Here is a 16632-nt window from a genome sequence, read left to right as displayed (position 1 = left end):
CAGTTGTATATATAATTATACATTTATAACAGATGATGGGAAAAGTTACAAAATGTTTTAAGAATGCTACTATCTAGTGCATTGACCATACTGACTACTTAAGCTATTTGTTATTTTGTAATTTGAATATAATTACTTATAATTATCTAATTAAATTAAATTGAATGAATGATGGAATGCTATTTTATAAATGTATGTAATAATTCTCTGATAATACCTGTTAAATCAAACGTGACCAAACGTTTGCCAATGGCTTTAAGCCAAGGAAAAAATGTATGTAATGCACGGTCCCTTAAATATGAAAATCTGCCTATTTTACATGTTACATGTTTACTTAATTTATAACTTATTTGAAATTCACATTTTTCTGATGCATCTGCTATTAGGGCTGGGCGATATGGAGAAAATCAAATATCATAATATTTTTGACCAAATACCTCAATATCGATACAGCAACGATATTGTAGGGTTGACTTTTGGTGCTTTCACAAAATATTTACACAATGAGATTTTTGATAAATAATCATCTGTAATGTGGATATAATGACTAAGTGAGTAAAGGCAAATAATAGAACAGTTACAACAGTCTGGTAAGTTCAGAAAATGACATAACTTTACTGTAATGCAGCCTTTAAAACCAGGAAAAGACAACACTTATGTCATATTACGATATCCAAAATCTAAGACGATATCTAGCCTCATATCACGATATCGATAGAATATCGATACATTGCTCTGCTCTATCTGCAATGCAATACATCCTTGTAAAAGCTTGACCTATCAATGCAAAGCCGCTAATTTTGCAATCAAAGAAAAGTTTTGAAGGCTTTAAATTAGTGAACTTTCATTTTAAGTGACCCTATTACTTTATCATCATGGTGGTAAAATAATGATTTGGTGCTACAGCAATGCAGCTCGTGCAAAAAGAAATAGAAAAAGAATGATCACATCAATCCTCTCCAAAATGCTGGCCAGTATAGGCCACACTACAGGGGGCACATGCCTCAGCCAGTCCGACAGTCTCGCTTCCAGTAACTCTTAACTTTTAAGTCCCATTTGAGTTTCTGCAAAGACAAAGCTGGGATTCGTCCCAGCACCGTGATGGATATTCCTGCCATATGCTTATGGAGACAGAGAATGGGACCATTCACCTTAACAAATATCTCCCAAAGTCTCAAAACTGTCTTCGTTAGTCTTGTGTCCTGCTGAGTTTTCCTGATCCTGTCTGTCGAGCACATAAAGCTGCATTATAAGAATCTGAGTCCATTTCCACATTTGAAATGTTTTTTTCTCACCATTTCTGCTTTTCATCTTCACTAAAACATGTTGGCAGAGGTTTGCACGCAAGTGAGATTTTGATTTGTTTTAATTATTGTGTTTTGGTCAATTAGTATGCTTAGATGTTTGGAAAAATCACATTGTGCTTCAGTGCTTTGCGGTGATGCTTTCAACTGATGCAAAAACCATACTGTATGCTAAAAGGTTTGAAAGCAAATCCACACAAATTCTTTCAGTTTTACAAATAAATACCAATCCATTTACACCCACTGTGGGAAACATACAAAAATAAACTGATCTGTCAAATCGTTACTGCAAGTTCATATATCTGAATAAACAAGTATTTATGTGTTTCATTGATTTTTTTGCACAATTTAGACAATAATGTACCCATGACACCCCCCCCCCCCCACTGACACATTTTGTCAGTCTCATAGATTAGGTTTAAAAAAGTTATATAGAAAAAAAATCCAAGATTAATGGTATGATTATGGTGGTTCTGTATTTTTTAACGTTCCACAGTAGTTTGGATCAATCTGCACTGAGGGTGGGAAGTTACTGTATAATAATGTATCTCCTTATGTTTGTGGTGATAAGATATAAAATATCATTTGGCAATGCTGAAAATGAAGCACAATAATTTGCTATCTGACTAAAGCACAGACTACAAGTGTAACATGGACATTTGGCAAGTTTGTAAAAGGAGTAAACAAAAGAATTGCAGGTGACACCAGGAATATGTATGTATGAGCCTGTTTATACAGACTGAGATACCATTTTTAAAGGGTTTTAAATCAGTGCAGAGGGACTGGTTCACATCTGGTAAGAGTAAGATGTTTAGGTTACATTTGGAGGATTTAAAAAATGTTTCATGTTGAGAGGATAAGACCCTCAGCAGACGTTTTAGAAGATGAAAAGGAAAAGTGTCCTGTAATAATATTCAATGTCTACTATCGAACACAGGAGAGAACTGTATTCAATTTGTTTACAAAAAAAACACATCTGAATCACCTTAACCCTGCAGATTATTCAACATTTTTATATAATGGTGCTCTCTGTGAGTTTTATTATCATTTACAAATAAATGTGTATGAAGACCTTGGATTAGAGAGCACTCATTTGCTACTTAGGTCACCCTTGAAAAATGTAAGTCTGAAAGCAAATAAGTTTTTATGCTATTACAAAAACATCTTACTTGTTTTTTCATTTTGATTCACTCTTATTTTCCTAAATGTAACTTGTAAAATTGGATGTACTTTGCCAGAGTGTGCCTGCTGCAAAACATCTCTTATTTTGAAACTCCTGGTTGGTTGGTCACAATAGACTTAGAAGAAAATTATGATAAATCCATCAGTTGTCCAACACTACAACGTTATCACCTGCAGCATCACTTTAGTGTTGAGATGCTGATGTTGGTGTGAATGTGAAGGAGTTCTCCTTGGATTGGCTCTCTTCTGTTTTGAAGGCAGTGGAGTTCACCAAGGAGAGAACAAGTGATGGAGAGCCAGGCTATTAGCATTGCGAGTGGGGCATACTGGCTTCATCAGACCCCGGGTTTCCTACTCTGCCAGGGGAAGGACCAGGCCAAGCCAAGCCAAGTCAAGCCAAACATCTGCTCCTGGTTAGAGGTGTCGGCTCCTGCCATTCAAAGCAGAGGTTCAAAATCTCAGGGAAAGGTTTCACTTGGCCTCCTCCTGCCTGGGCCACTGCAAGCAGTCCTGTAAATTCCCTTAGGGAATGCAGGTCTGAGGAAAATACCATCGAAAATTCAATTCCACTTTTCCTTTCCGTGCTTCACTCCTCTGACCGAGGAAAATTTCATTACACACTTATAGACTCATAAAATTCCTTCAATAACATAGTGCTGTGACACACACAACAGAGTTTCAGAATAAAAGCGCTTGGAGGGCAACCAGCTATAAGAGGTCCCTCAGTGCATGAGAACCAGTCATGAGTCAGTTATTTCTTTCCTTCTTCCATCTTTTCTTCCTATCTTCTTTATGTCTTTACAACACATAAACAGCTGTATATTACAGTTAAGACACATATTTAATATGTTTTAAATGTGTTGCACTGCTTAAGTGATGAAAGCCCATAAAATAGTTTACATATTTTCTCTGTCATCTTGTAACCATACATCAGCCGGCATCTAATAAAATCTCCAAATAAAAACCCAAGGCACCAATTACTGGATACTTAAACCAATTAACAAAAACAGAAACAAAGAGAAACGTTGGCAAATGAGAAAGAAAACAATTTGGTCACACATCTAACATTAAGCTTCCATTACCCTCTAATGAGCTAATAAACTTTTCGGAGGTGACTGATCTTCAGATGTAGCCAAACCGCTATCTGTTGTTTGTCTCAGTAAAAGTGGGTTACCATCCTAACAGCCAAGCCTAAACTGGCTTCCATATGTGTCCGGTTTCTTCTTACTTTTTAAGGTTTACAAACAAATACCCAGGCTCTGACAGAGGTACGGATTCTGAATTAAAGACCTATTCAACACTCTGTCTGACCAAAAAAAACAAAGAGCCCATCATGCTTCTCTCCCTTCAGTTTACAACCTTTTCTTCATCTGACACAAACAAGTGTAAATAAAAAGCCGCACTGTAATCAGTTACTACCTAAAGCTGTTCAGTAATCAGTATCTTTTAAAACAAAAAAGCAAAAAAAAAAAAAGGAGACATGTCTGCCACAAGGTCAGTTTCACTTTAAGACTTTACATTTCAGATTTTTCCTGGAACTCTGGATTATGTTGTTTGGATACCAGGGTTGTTTGTTATTTGGATGTTTGTTTGACAAAGTCTGCAGTTGTTTTGGAAGGTAGCTGGGCACCTATAGGGTTTAAGTTTCTTAAAGAAGATATGAGGTCCTTGCTTAGTTTTCTATACAGATGCATTAAAAGTTTATCGTTGGGGGTGAGCAAGAATACAATTAAATACAATAACTGCTGATAAAGCTTACAGGTAATTAGACTCGGTATCTCCTCCGTGTGCATTATTTGAGATAATGTATGCAGCTTTATTCACTAGTTAGCTATGTGCTTCCTGTGCATGATCTTGCATCTTGCATGACAGGAATTTGAGAGAATAAATGTGTCAATTTGTTCGATTTGCAAACTGCCAAATAGTCATTTTGCCAGACTGAATAATGCATGTCGATCATGATCTTTTTGAATCAGAAGCACTTCATTACGAGCAGCAGCATTCACTAAATGTAGAAATTACGTGCAATTATGTGCAAAACACTGAACCAATATGGTTCTGTAACAGATCACCCAGTGCCAACAAAGAAGCCGTGCAGATGTGTCACGAGATGTTGCTCGTCGGGTAAATTGACAAATTGGTTCAACCGCTTGAATCGTATGGCCCTGCACACCGTGTTTACACAGCGGTGTACGGTTGTCTTACTGACACCAAATTTCTCTGCAACAACCCTGTATTCTGCACAGTGGCCAACTTGTACAATGCTACCTCTCTCCATTTAGCCAAAAAACTTAGCTTCTAAACTCTCTGATTTAGCAAAACCGGTCTGCAATCTACAACAATGCATAACGTCAACTTATGACGAAACTACACTTTTCGTAGTCTAGTTTATTCGCTCTAAACCAGTTGATGGAAACGCTTCTAATTCGCGTTTTCTTTTTTTCGACATTTTAAAAGTTTGCTTAAAATTCGCTTGACAATTAGATGGAAACATGACTCATGAGGCACCGATTTTAGTTAGTGATCCTTCTTTTGAGCTTAAATGCAGCTGTGGTGAGCAACATACAGGTTACTATGGCATTATTAAGGCCACTCAGTTTTTTGTTTTTTTGTATTTTAAAAAGCCTTTTTAACATCGAAGGCAGGGGACTACAGATGAAAAATAGCCTTTTGGCTAATTCTGGCTTTTTTAACCCATGGGAAATCATGTGTTTTATTAATTTGCGCTGTCCCCTTTTATAAATAAACTAAACTCAAACTCAAACTCATCTCAAACTCGTCTATTTTCTTTCCCCTACGAGAGTTTTGTATGTTGTTGTTTTTGTCAATAAAAAGAAAAGAGAAAATCAGATTTGATATAAATGCAACCGAGAATATTTTTAATCTATTGAAATATAAATACACCAAAAACAATAAAAGTGGTCAGTCACATTTAGAAATATGCACTTTTTATATAATACATATAAAACATGCATTGTTCTGTTTTCCATCTGTTTGAGTTTACCAGAAATTGACGCAAATTTCAAAGTTAGTGGCTTATGAAAGTTTTTTGGAAACACCCTTTTTTTTTAAGATGTTTTCTTAAGAGAGCTCTGAAGATGTTATTTGTGCTCTGAGGCTGTTGCCGAGTCTAACTAGTGTGAAGCTACTGAACCCTGAGCACTTATAGCTTTGCTCAACCTTGAAGGCACAGTTTTACACCTCAGGTGTCGACTGGGTCGACGGGTCTGAACTGCCAGAGCTGGCTGGGAAGGTAAAAAGATTGGTTCAGAAAAAACCTGAAGTCTTTGTTGGTCTTATATGAGGAAACATGTTTTACTCATCTTTATATTTTGTTCTTTCTTTGCTCTTTTTACACCTCCACTATGTTGCTGTTATTTAACTTTTCACTCCTTTAATCCCCCTTTCCCTTCCCTCTCTTAATCTAACTTTGTTCCCTCTCGCTCTTGTTTTTCCGATTTTGAGGGCTGAGAGCCGCACTGTGAATCTCCAACTCAGCAGGACACCATGGAGTGATAGATGGCCCCTGACAAGGTCCAACACAATCCCACAAGCCATATGCTCCAAGTGGAAAAAAGAGAAGAATTAAAGAGGATTCACAAGTGGCCAGAAGAGAAACATGCCAAAGTCTTATGCAAGCAACATTTTCTGGAGTTTACAGTAATGGGGGCTTTACCAGTGAGATTAATGTCCCTGGTGCTGAACACTGCATTTCCTCATTAAGTAGGCAAACTCACACATTCAGGGAAATGATTTAAAGGAGAAAATAACAATCTATTTGATGAAAACAAATTATTCAAACTATGGCAGAAAACTTAAGCGAAGCTACCATGCTGGATACAAACTAGATGAGGAACAGATTATGGTGAAGAAAGAGGAAGGACGCAAAGTACATATCCCCATAATGTTAAGCTCAGATACCTTTTGAGACTTTGCAGTTAAATGCATTACAAATACACATTTGATTAAAAAAATGAATTTATGTGACATTGCGTTTCTTACTGAACAAATTTGCTGTTGTAAATTATTATATACACTTAATTTCTAGGAGACGGGGTTACAAGGAAAGGGTTGCAGAGAAAACATCCCTAAGTGACTCTTAGTCAGAGAAAAAGTTATATATAAAAAGAATTATAATATAAAAAGAATTCTATTATTCTATTCATGCTAACACATGTACTAAACTCTTCTGATAATTACTGATGATGATGATGATGATGATGATGATGATGATGATGATGATGATAACGACTACTACACTGTAGCTACACTCTCACTACAAGGAAAAGGAGACTTCTTGAACACACACCCACCCACACCACACGCATGCAGAAATGCTGCAAACATTTATGTGACGCTAATGAGTGTGTTAAATTCCAGTGTAAGTAGTTGAAAGAAGAAACATTAGCGTAACATTCTTAAACACTAGGTCAAATCACATCCCTAAACAGTGGTTACAGCTTCCTAGCCCCTTACTAGCCCCTACGTTCAGTACAAACGTTACACACAATGAATACATATGGACAGACACACAGACAGGCACGCACGCGCGCAGGCACACACACACACACACACACACACACACACACACACACACACACACACACACACACACACACACAGGGGCAGCAATCTTACAAATAACGGATGACAGCCTGAGAGTCAAATTAAGGAAATAAAATGTGTCTCGCTGGTAATGAAGGCGGCATGTTTCCCCTCAGGATAACAACTTCATCTGGCCCCATACAAAACTGAAACACACACACACACACACACACACACACACAACACACACTCAAGAGGTACCAGCATTCCTGTTACAGGTCCATCCCATTGGTACGAACTGGCTCAGAGCAGTCAAGAACTTGACTTGAAATTTGACACAAAACGTATGTTTTCTAGAGTTCTGAGGAAAAATGTGGAGGTTGGATGTCATGCCAAACAATCATAGAAGAGGAAGGACTGCTTTCAAACATTTCCCATGCATCAGGCTATTAAAATGACATTCGTTTGCAGGTTGCTGGCACTTGTCTCGAGGCATATTGCAAACACATGGAATTACACGTTATGTCCATCCATGATTTAAACACTCTAGGTATTCTTTCGATGAAGGAAAAACAGACACTTCTCGATCTGTGCAGGCCATGTGAAAAGAGTAAGGGAAAACAGCAGGCAATATGGTAATCAAGAGTTTGTCATGCTGAGCTTACATCACTGCTGATAATTGTAAACTGACAGGTTAGACAAAAAAAATGCATGTAATAAATTCAGCCAAACACAGGCAGGATATAAGGTCATGTGATTTATTGTATTCATGTTCTAACAGAGCTCTTGTCTGAAAATACTACTTAGATACTACTACTACTACTACTCTGTGTTACATTGTAAAAAGCCTCCATATGTGAAACTGTAGTGCGCCACAGAGATTAATTCTGGGTCCAAACCATTTCTCTAAGTACATGAACATGAGTAATCTAATCATACAAGTTATTTAAGGAATGGTTCTTATTAGAGATGCACTTAAAAGCGAACAGGACTTTAAACATAACTGTGCTAAACAGATGCACATGGTGGCCGAGAGGACAAATGAAGCAAACTAAATCTTTGAAAACCACAAATGCACTTTACTGCAGGGAAGTTTAGTTGCAAAGATGGTTTTGAATTAATACACAAAACAAATAAGCATGTCTTGTTTCACACAGATGAATATCAGCAAGATGAGATACAATTTAAGCAACAGATTGATATAGCGCAGAAATTTAGCTCAACTGTGCAAATGATGAAGTTTTCATGATTTAATCTTCAAATGTACTAAATATATTGGGGTTATAAGAATCTCACTGTTTTCTACGTAAGTATTTGTTTTGTTCAGTAGCTGCCAGATGGGTTTGGCTCCGACAGTCAGACTTAGGTAGCCATTGTCTTTGGTGTTCCTCCACCAGATTTCAATTTGTTGTGCTTGGTTCGTGCCAGCAGCCTGTTTGGCCATTTTTCATAGCAGTCTCTGGTCTGGTTTAATACATTGTCATCAGTGTGTTGATTGTTGTCATCATTTAATCTAGGCCTAATGCCAAAAAACTATTTGCCATGAAACCCTAAAACCAAACTGAGCAGAGACCGAAGCCAATTTGCAATGGCAAGCCTAGCTCATTTAAAGGTCAACTTGGTATTTTCATGAATTCCTAGGCTTGTCTTAGTTTTACTTCAGTTTGCCATTTGTATCAGAAATCTCTTTTCATGTCTGACCAAAGACCCATTGCATATCTCCTCCTCTTCATGTTCCTTTTCTCTCTTTGTCAATTATTAATTAATTTAAACATGAAAGAATGTGATAAAAACATCAAGAAGAACAACAAGAAGAATCTACATAGATAGATAGATAGATAGATAGATACTTTATTCATCTCGAGGGAAATTTTAGAATGACTCTTGCATCTCAAATAAATTAAACATTGACTTAATGTATACACATTTGTTTAGTTAAAATTGTTTGGTTTGGTTTTTAACTAAATTATGGAAGGAAAAATAATTTTAAAAAATGCTAAAATAGAAAGGATATTACATTAATATTGAATTACTAATTTGTGAGATTAGCCTAATACAAAACCTCTCTTCAAAACAAACTGTAACTGGGAAATATCCACTCCTAAAGAGAAGGATATTCATTTTACTTCACGTAACTGTGTGGACAAGTCAGAGACAAGAAAATCTCTGTTGTTCCAAAAGCGTTATGTATTTGTATAGAAACCGTGGGCATTCTGTTTACAGCAGATTTATGAGTTTCGATTCACTTGGCAGTACAGCAGGTTTCCAGGTTCTTTCCTTTAAAAAGTACTGTTAAGCAAACAGTCGGGGCAATCCGTAATATGTAAAAACATACACACAATCTTTAATGTTCTTTGTTTTACCACTTTACTTTCCAAAATCCACAATGACTGCTCATATTCAATATTATCATTATGGATATCAACAAATCAAAGCAGATTATATCCATTCTATGCTTTGATGGCAACTGGCTGTACTGCAGTGTTACAGTGTGAAACTTGGCAGGAGAAATTCTCATAAATCTGCATTAAGCAGTGAGCTGGAGATGAACAGGGTACTGAGGCAGCTGCAACACCAAAAACTGAATCCATCACAATTCACACCTTGCAAGTGAGTGTGTGGGCATATTCACTGAGGGAATTTTAAATAAAGGAGATAAGGCATATGTTGAAGAAATAATTCCACTTCTTCCTTACAGAATAGATTTAAACATGAGATTAAAGACAGAGTGGATAAAAGGCTGGGAGGAGTGATATAGCAAAACTAATAGGAAGGATGAAGCATGTTACCCACTGTTGCAAGAAAATATGTTTGGATTCAAATGAGTGTAACAGAAAGTTATAACTAGAGGCTCTCTGACTTTAGACAGCTGTGCCTGTTTGTTTTGATGAAAACATTCAAGCCATTCACATATGTTAAGCAAAATCCCATTTCTGTGCCTGCTTCTAATATTTGTCTTTCTAGATTTTTAACCTTCTGCCGCTCTCAATGTCATGTTTAGTGACTCATAATAGCTTTTGTCAAGGATATGATTTTCCATTGAGCCTTTTTCATTAATGTATCCATCGTGAGCTGCAGATTCAACTCCTGTCAATGCCAGAACACACATCCTGGAGGTCAGCACATGTGGGCTCAAAAATTCAATTAGGTAGCGATGGGCACTCGTAATGTTTTCCCAGATCAAGTGATTGCATGAATTACTCAAGGGGGGATCGATTCCTCATGGAGGGAAATCTATTTTTAGAACACATCTCAAAGAGCATGGCAGCAGCAATAACAATGCACAACAATATATGTGAAACATAATGCTTATTTTCAATCAAAACAGTCACAGTTACCATTAGGTAACTGAATAATTCAAAGCTTTATTCATAATGTTGACGTTCAAATTCTAATTCAACGACAAAAAAAAGTAAGAGTTAAGAGTTTCCTCATTAACCCCTCGAGTTCCCTCATAACGGCAAGTACTCAAGGAAGGATCGATTACTCACACCCATCACTAGAATTTAGACCAACTTTGGCCACATAACCTGGTGGAAAATCAGGACAGTGTGCCACTCTGCACTCTCGGCTTGTGCAGCTGCTGAGGAGATAGCCATTACCGCAGTTAAAAATAACGGCTTTGCTCTGTTGCACTTGCACGTTTGTTGTGAAAGCAGGGTTACATTAGTATTGCTTCACACTATTTTGTCATTCTTCTCAAGTTTCCTTTCAATGGAGCCCTGCAGCTCTCAGTAAGAGGCTTCTGGCTGTGACTGCTGCGCCTCTGTCAGTTCAAAGAGAGGAGCTCAGGTATTAGTGTCTGATGTACTCTCAGCAATGTTTACTTAAACCTAACAACTGATTAGACACAGTAAACATTTCTGTCACTTGATACTATACACATGAGATCAGACTAAGAAGGAGAGAAAGAGGAGAGTCTAAATCATGATGTCAGGCTGCATACCATCTGCCTGATCATGAAGCAAATGAAAAGGAAAATCCATCTTGTCAGGCTTCAAATAATGCGTTTGTGTCCCAACCACCGTGGTTTGGACCAATCAGCGTCCTGTGAGGAGCAACTGGCATTTGGTGTAACAAGGCGACTATTTGTTCAAAACAACAATTTTGGCTCCTAAAAATTTTAGCATAGATGCTGCAATAGTATCAGTTATATCAGAACTGGAGAGTGTTTCTTCACTGAAAGGAGAGCAAATAACGGCACTGAAGGCTTCTCTAGATCAAAAAGGTGTTATCACTCACTGGAGTGGTTCGTTGATTTCATTGGTTGAAGTTAGCCCGTCATGGACGGTGATAGACAGATGCTTCACCCAATATACCAATTACTTTTTTAAGGGCCTGCCCTTGATTCTACACACGTGAGCTCAGACAAGAAAGAGAAAAAGGAAAGTAAATTATGATGTCAGGCTGCATACCATCTGCCTGATCATGAAGCTAACATCTGGCTCATGTAACATTAAAATATTGCTCATTTATGTGATGCTCTTTAACCAAAACTTAGGATATCAATACAAGTATGACCTCGTGGATCATGTGGTGTCAAACCAGCATCCTGTGCACTTTGTTAGCTTAGTGTCACTACCATCTATTATAAAACTATTGATAAATCTCATAGCAACACACAGCCACACTGGCTATTATGTGCTCTTTCTGCAGGGGAATCCACTGATACTACTACTTTAACTTCCACATAGCAGATAACCAGAAATATCAAGATGACCCATAACAACCAGCTATTTTGAACTTTAGATTGTTGCAAGATGATAGATTTATTTACATTTCTGTTTTACAAAATGTGTGTTTTTCTGTCCATTAACCTGGCTCTGTTCCATTCTAAAATCCTGCCTCCAATGTAGGTTACTGCAGCTCCTTCCCGGGGAAGATGGCCTACTTAGCCTCTCCATCTCATCCAGATGGCTATCCCTCCTCTACTGATGTCTAGTAGCTGCCTGTGTCCAAAAACTTTAATATAATTGCCCAGCAGCTACATTACTCCATTGTCCAAGTTGTGAATTTACCTCCAATTAAAAATCCCAAATAAAGCCTTGCAGCTAGACTGTCCTAATCTTCTTCTTTTTTATATTTATAATCATAATATAAAGCAGTCCTTATTTTTCCTTATTTATGAGGTTGCTTGTACTAATACACACTGTAGTATGACTTATTTTTTTTGTTCCTTACTGTACATATGTGAAGGAACTCTAAATGTTAGTTGTTATGGATATATGTAGACATTAAGGCTTTTATCTACCATATAACATTGTGTAGGTACGATGATGCAGCTTTTTCTGTTAGTGCAGCAATTTATAGCTAGATACATAAACAGAGTCTTTTGCTCCAATTGATTAAATAATGTATCCTTTTTCAGGTGTGCACAATGTTTCCTATCTCTTAAAAAATCAAAGAAAACATTTAAAGAGAATTCCTTGATACTTCCAACAGAAATAGGAAAACACGTTTCTTATTCACTGTCTCACGAGCAGCTGCAGACCTTATAACTGAAAACATCCTATGTTTGACTCTTGCTTCTCCAGTTTCTCTGCTTTGGGAGGATTTTCTTCTAGTCCGTGTTCTCAAATATTGATCGGCCGGCCTTAGACTACAAGAATAACACGGTATAGGAATTCCTAAATTGAGCTGTGTTTATCCTTTGAAACCTTAAACACACGGATGAGGCCTTTGAGGTCACAAGTTGAACGGATTGACTGCCTCATTCGCTGAAGTGTCAAATAAACATAGGACTTTCACATGAAGTCACAATATACACAGCTAAACTAACAGTAAACATGAGAGAGAAAATGAGGGAGAGGTGTTAAGTTGTGGAGAAGACGGAAGTGATGGAGGCAGAGGAAAAGAAGAGAGAACTGAAGAAGTGACGCCTGATGGAGGGATATACTCCTGCAGAGAGACATGAGATGATCCTGACCCTGACCTTGTCTGCTTGCTTGGGGTATTTTTCTCAAGTGAAAGTGTGTGTGTGTGTGTGTGTGTGTGTGTGTGTGTGTGTGTGTGTGTGTGTGTGTGTGTGTGTGTGTGTGTGTGTGTGTGTGTGTGTGTGTGTGTGGAGTGGCCCCCATTATTGATAGCTCTAACAAGCCTAGGTCAAAGGTCAGACAGTGGTGAGTAGAAAGGGTTGGAGCGAGACTGTTAAAGGTCCTTTAAACACCTACTGCCTACACACACACACACACACACACACACACACAGTGAATCTTGGCTGATTGTTACCAGACCATATTTAAACACACATCCCTAGTGCCTCTGTACCCCTGTTACTCTCAACCACAGATATGTAAGGTCTTTGCACAGATTCTAGTTTACACAACATGCTTGGAGTTCAAGTGAGTGTACTAATAAGACCATGGTGCAAACATGTTCACACTCTCTTTTTTTAGCGTCATCAGTGCTTATCCAGGTGAGTTATTTAGATATAGTTATTTGTTAGATTCCGCCACGGACAACTGTTTGTACCATACAAAGAAAACAGCTTCTCCACCTTCACAAATAATCTTGGAAAAATATCCTTCAGACTTTTGAACAGCATTTCCCAGGAAAACCTGCAGTTTGTGTCTTTGCTGGAAAGAATGAGCGTCTCTGTGAGAACACTTCACAGTAAATCAGCTTTGGGTAAATAAAGTCCTTCTGCTTGGCTTCGTCCCCCACTCCCAGCCAACCAGTCTGATAATAACTATGGCACCTGCTCAAAAACAGCAAGGCGCCATGCTCTGTCCCTCAACTCCACTTCTACCCCTTAATAGGAACCATCACATCAGGAGTTCACATTTAAGAAGACAAAACGTCCATAGGGTCCTAATCAATCATTAAAATGGTGCAAGGGTGGGGGAAAATAACATTCAGTTGTGATTCATTATCACCATAAATTTTTATTGCATCAATATTTTCAACTTATATTTCATCATATTGCCACCTGTGAAGTCAGTTTAAATATTTACATTTCAATTTTAGGAATTTAAACCAAAGTAATTTAATAGGAGTAGAATAAGCTTAAAGGTAAACTATGCAAGGTTTTCCGAAAAAACAATGTATAGACTCATACCACAATAATCTCTAAATATTTCTTCATTGAAAGAAGAGCAAAGAAAGGCACCAATGGCTTTCCTTGATGAAAAAGAGCTCGCTCAAGTGGTTCGTTGATCTGATTCGTTGAAGTTTGTTAATGATAGACTGATAGACTGACAGATGCTTCATCCAATTACCCGCCAAGTATTTTTTAAGTGCCTGTCCTTTTCCAAACAGTTTCTAATGACAACTCAGATGGTTCTGTGTAACAAACCATCTGGCGTGTCAGGTTTGGAAGCAGCAGGGTTTATGGGAAACATGGTCTAAATTTTGAGAAACATAGCGCTATACCACATGTGTAAAACAGAGGTTAGTTGTATCTATCATGGTTTTATTAGTTTACATTTATTTTTACCAATATACAACAATTTTGATAATAATGATAACTAATTTAGGACTAGATATTGTCTGGGTTATTGTAGTTTTGTAAGATAGTTTCAATACTGTCTTTTGCCTGTTTTACAGGTAGTATGATAGTCACGCAATATCATTTTCTTTACTTATATGACTGCTGAATGAAATAAACAATGCACGTTTCTACCTGCAAGGCTATCATATCCACATTAATATTGTTTCTGCCTGTGCTGTTTCTAAAAAAATGTTGTTTATGTAATCACCATCTAAAAACAACTCAAAAATATAATCACATAATCACTATCAGCATGCTTGATCAAAAATATGTTTGATTGATGAAAACTACAAAGTCGAATGTGAACATTTGAAAATGCTGGCCCAACATGGAAGATCCTGACGTTCCTGTGTGTACAAAATTAAAGAATGTAAGGGTCATAGTGCCTTTTAGAACCAAATTATACATGGTTCCTGAACTGAACTTGTGAACTCACCCCTCACACGAGCAGGTCCAAATATGTCTTCTATGTATTTTCCTACTTTGATAAATGCAACAAGGCCATGTTTTGACTGTTGCACTTGAGAGTATCTGAAGATACGCAGCCAATAGATGTTGTTTCACATAAATCACTCATACGGCAAAACACTCCAGGGAAGCGAGACCTTCTGAAAACATGGAAAACACATTGCAAACCCACTCATGTGAGGCCACTGGTTCTGTGTGTATAATAACCAAATATATTAGTGACAGATCAAACTGGTTCACCTGAGGTAGATTTGGATTCTTTGTTTTACGCAATTCATCAGTCTTTTGAAAACGCATGGCCAAATAGTTCATATTTCTCTAGATTTACAGTGAACACCGGATTGTGTACATTAATATAAACTTTTAACCATTTAAACGCTTTACAGGTCTGACTCCCTTACTTACTCCCAGTCAGATAGCACAACAAATTAATGTATTCTCTTTGGTTGGAATTATTTTTCCAGGATCTCTTCAGCCTTAAGACTTACTTTCTGAATGGTTCTCTTTTTTAGAAAAAAAGTGCTGCCCACCCAAGAAACACTCCTCACCTACTGTCTTTTCAAGATGCTAAAGAAGATAGGAAGTATGTGTATTTCTGTATGAAGAGGCAACAGAGTAGTAAAGACTTGGAATAGCATTAGTTATATTCTTCTAATGATGCAGTTCCATTTGTATTGCTCAGGGATTAGAGTTAAACATTTTGTATTTTACTATTACGTACTTTATTTTCTTCCATCTTTACTTTGGTCTTCTAAGTTCAAAGTATGCTCCATAACCTTAATAACCAACCAATTTACTTTTACTTCTCAGCTCCTAAAAACCACTCAGTGTTTACCAATCATTTCTGACACTGACTCCATCTTTTTATGCACTCACTCACTACAATACATCCAAAAACTGCAGTAAATTTTAACAGACAAATCCCTCATTTACTCTCTTCTCCTACAGTTCCTCTTTTCCACCCGAGTCAATCACTGTAACAGATAAGAAATGCAGCCCACCCAAAATCAGGACTCCAGAGTTCCTTCTGCGGCCAGATTGAGTTAACTGTAACCAGTGAAAACGTCAGTACTCTGTTTACTAGCCTCTACTGCTGCACTCCTCTATCCATCCCCACATTCCTCTTTTACAAATTGCATTTGTCATTTTGAAAGCTGATGGTTTACATTGGCATGCTTTGAACCATGTGTGAGTGCACATAGGCATCTGCATGAACGTGCATGACCCACAAAGTCCATACTAGACTATGGTATTTGAACATGGACAGCATGCTTCTTAGGATATGAGCATGCGCCCCAAAATCTGTGTGTGTGTGTGTGTGTGTGTGTGTGTGTGTGTGTGTGTGTGTGTGTGTGTGTGTGTGTGTGTGTGTGTGCGTGTGATCTCCTACCTGTTATTGTAATGTTGCTGTAGATGTTGGACAGTTGCTCTTTCAGCAGGACGAGCTGTGTTGTGGCAGCCTTCTCCCTCTGCAGCTCCAGCATTATGTCAGGATGGTTGGCCAGTTTGCAGCCCTTCTGTTTGTCCAATGCAATGTCACTGCGCACTATATCTGCAAGTCGGCATAGATGAAAGAAATGAATGCTACTTTTATAATGTTATTGTCATGAATTTGAACAATGTCAAAATGATGTTGCTATTTTC

At 37.7% G+C, this 16632-nt stretch overlaps 1 protein-coding gene across 1 annotated transcript in view; it reads right to left on the bottom strand.

Annotated features, from left to right (window-relative positions):
- The window catches only part of hpse2 (heparanase 2), a 56501-nt gene that overhangs the window by 36385 nt on the left and 3484 nt on the right, over positions 1-16632 (bottom strand). The window contains exon 3 of the mRNA XM_039783607.1: positions 16379-16540. Coding sequence (XP_039639541.1) covers positions 16379-16540 — 162 coding nt within the window. The remainder of the gene's footprint in view (positions 1-16378; positions 16541-16632) is intronic.

Source organism: Perca fluviatilis, chromosome 19 (genome assembly GCF_010015445.1).
Source record: "Perca fluviatilis chromosome 19, GENO_Pfluv_1.0, whole genome shotgun sequence".
Classification (NCBI taxonomy): Eukaryota; Metazoa; Chordata; class Actinopteri; order Perciformes; family Percidae; genus Perca; species Perca fluviatilis.
This window is presented reverse-complemented; position numbering and strand designations above follow the sequence as displayed.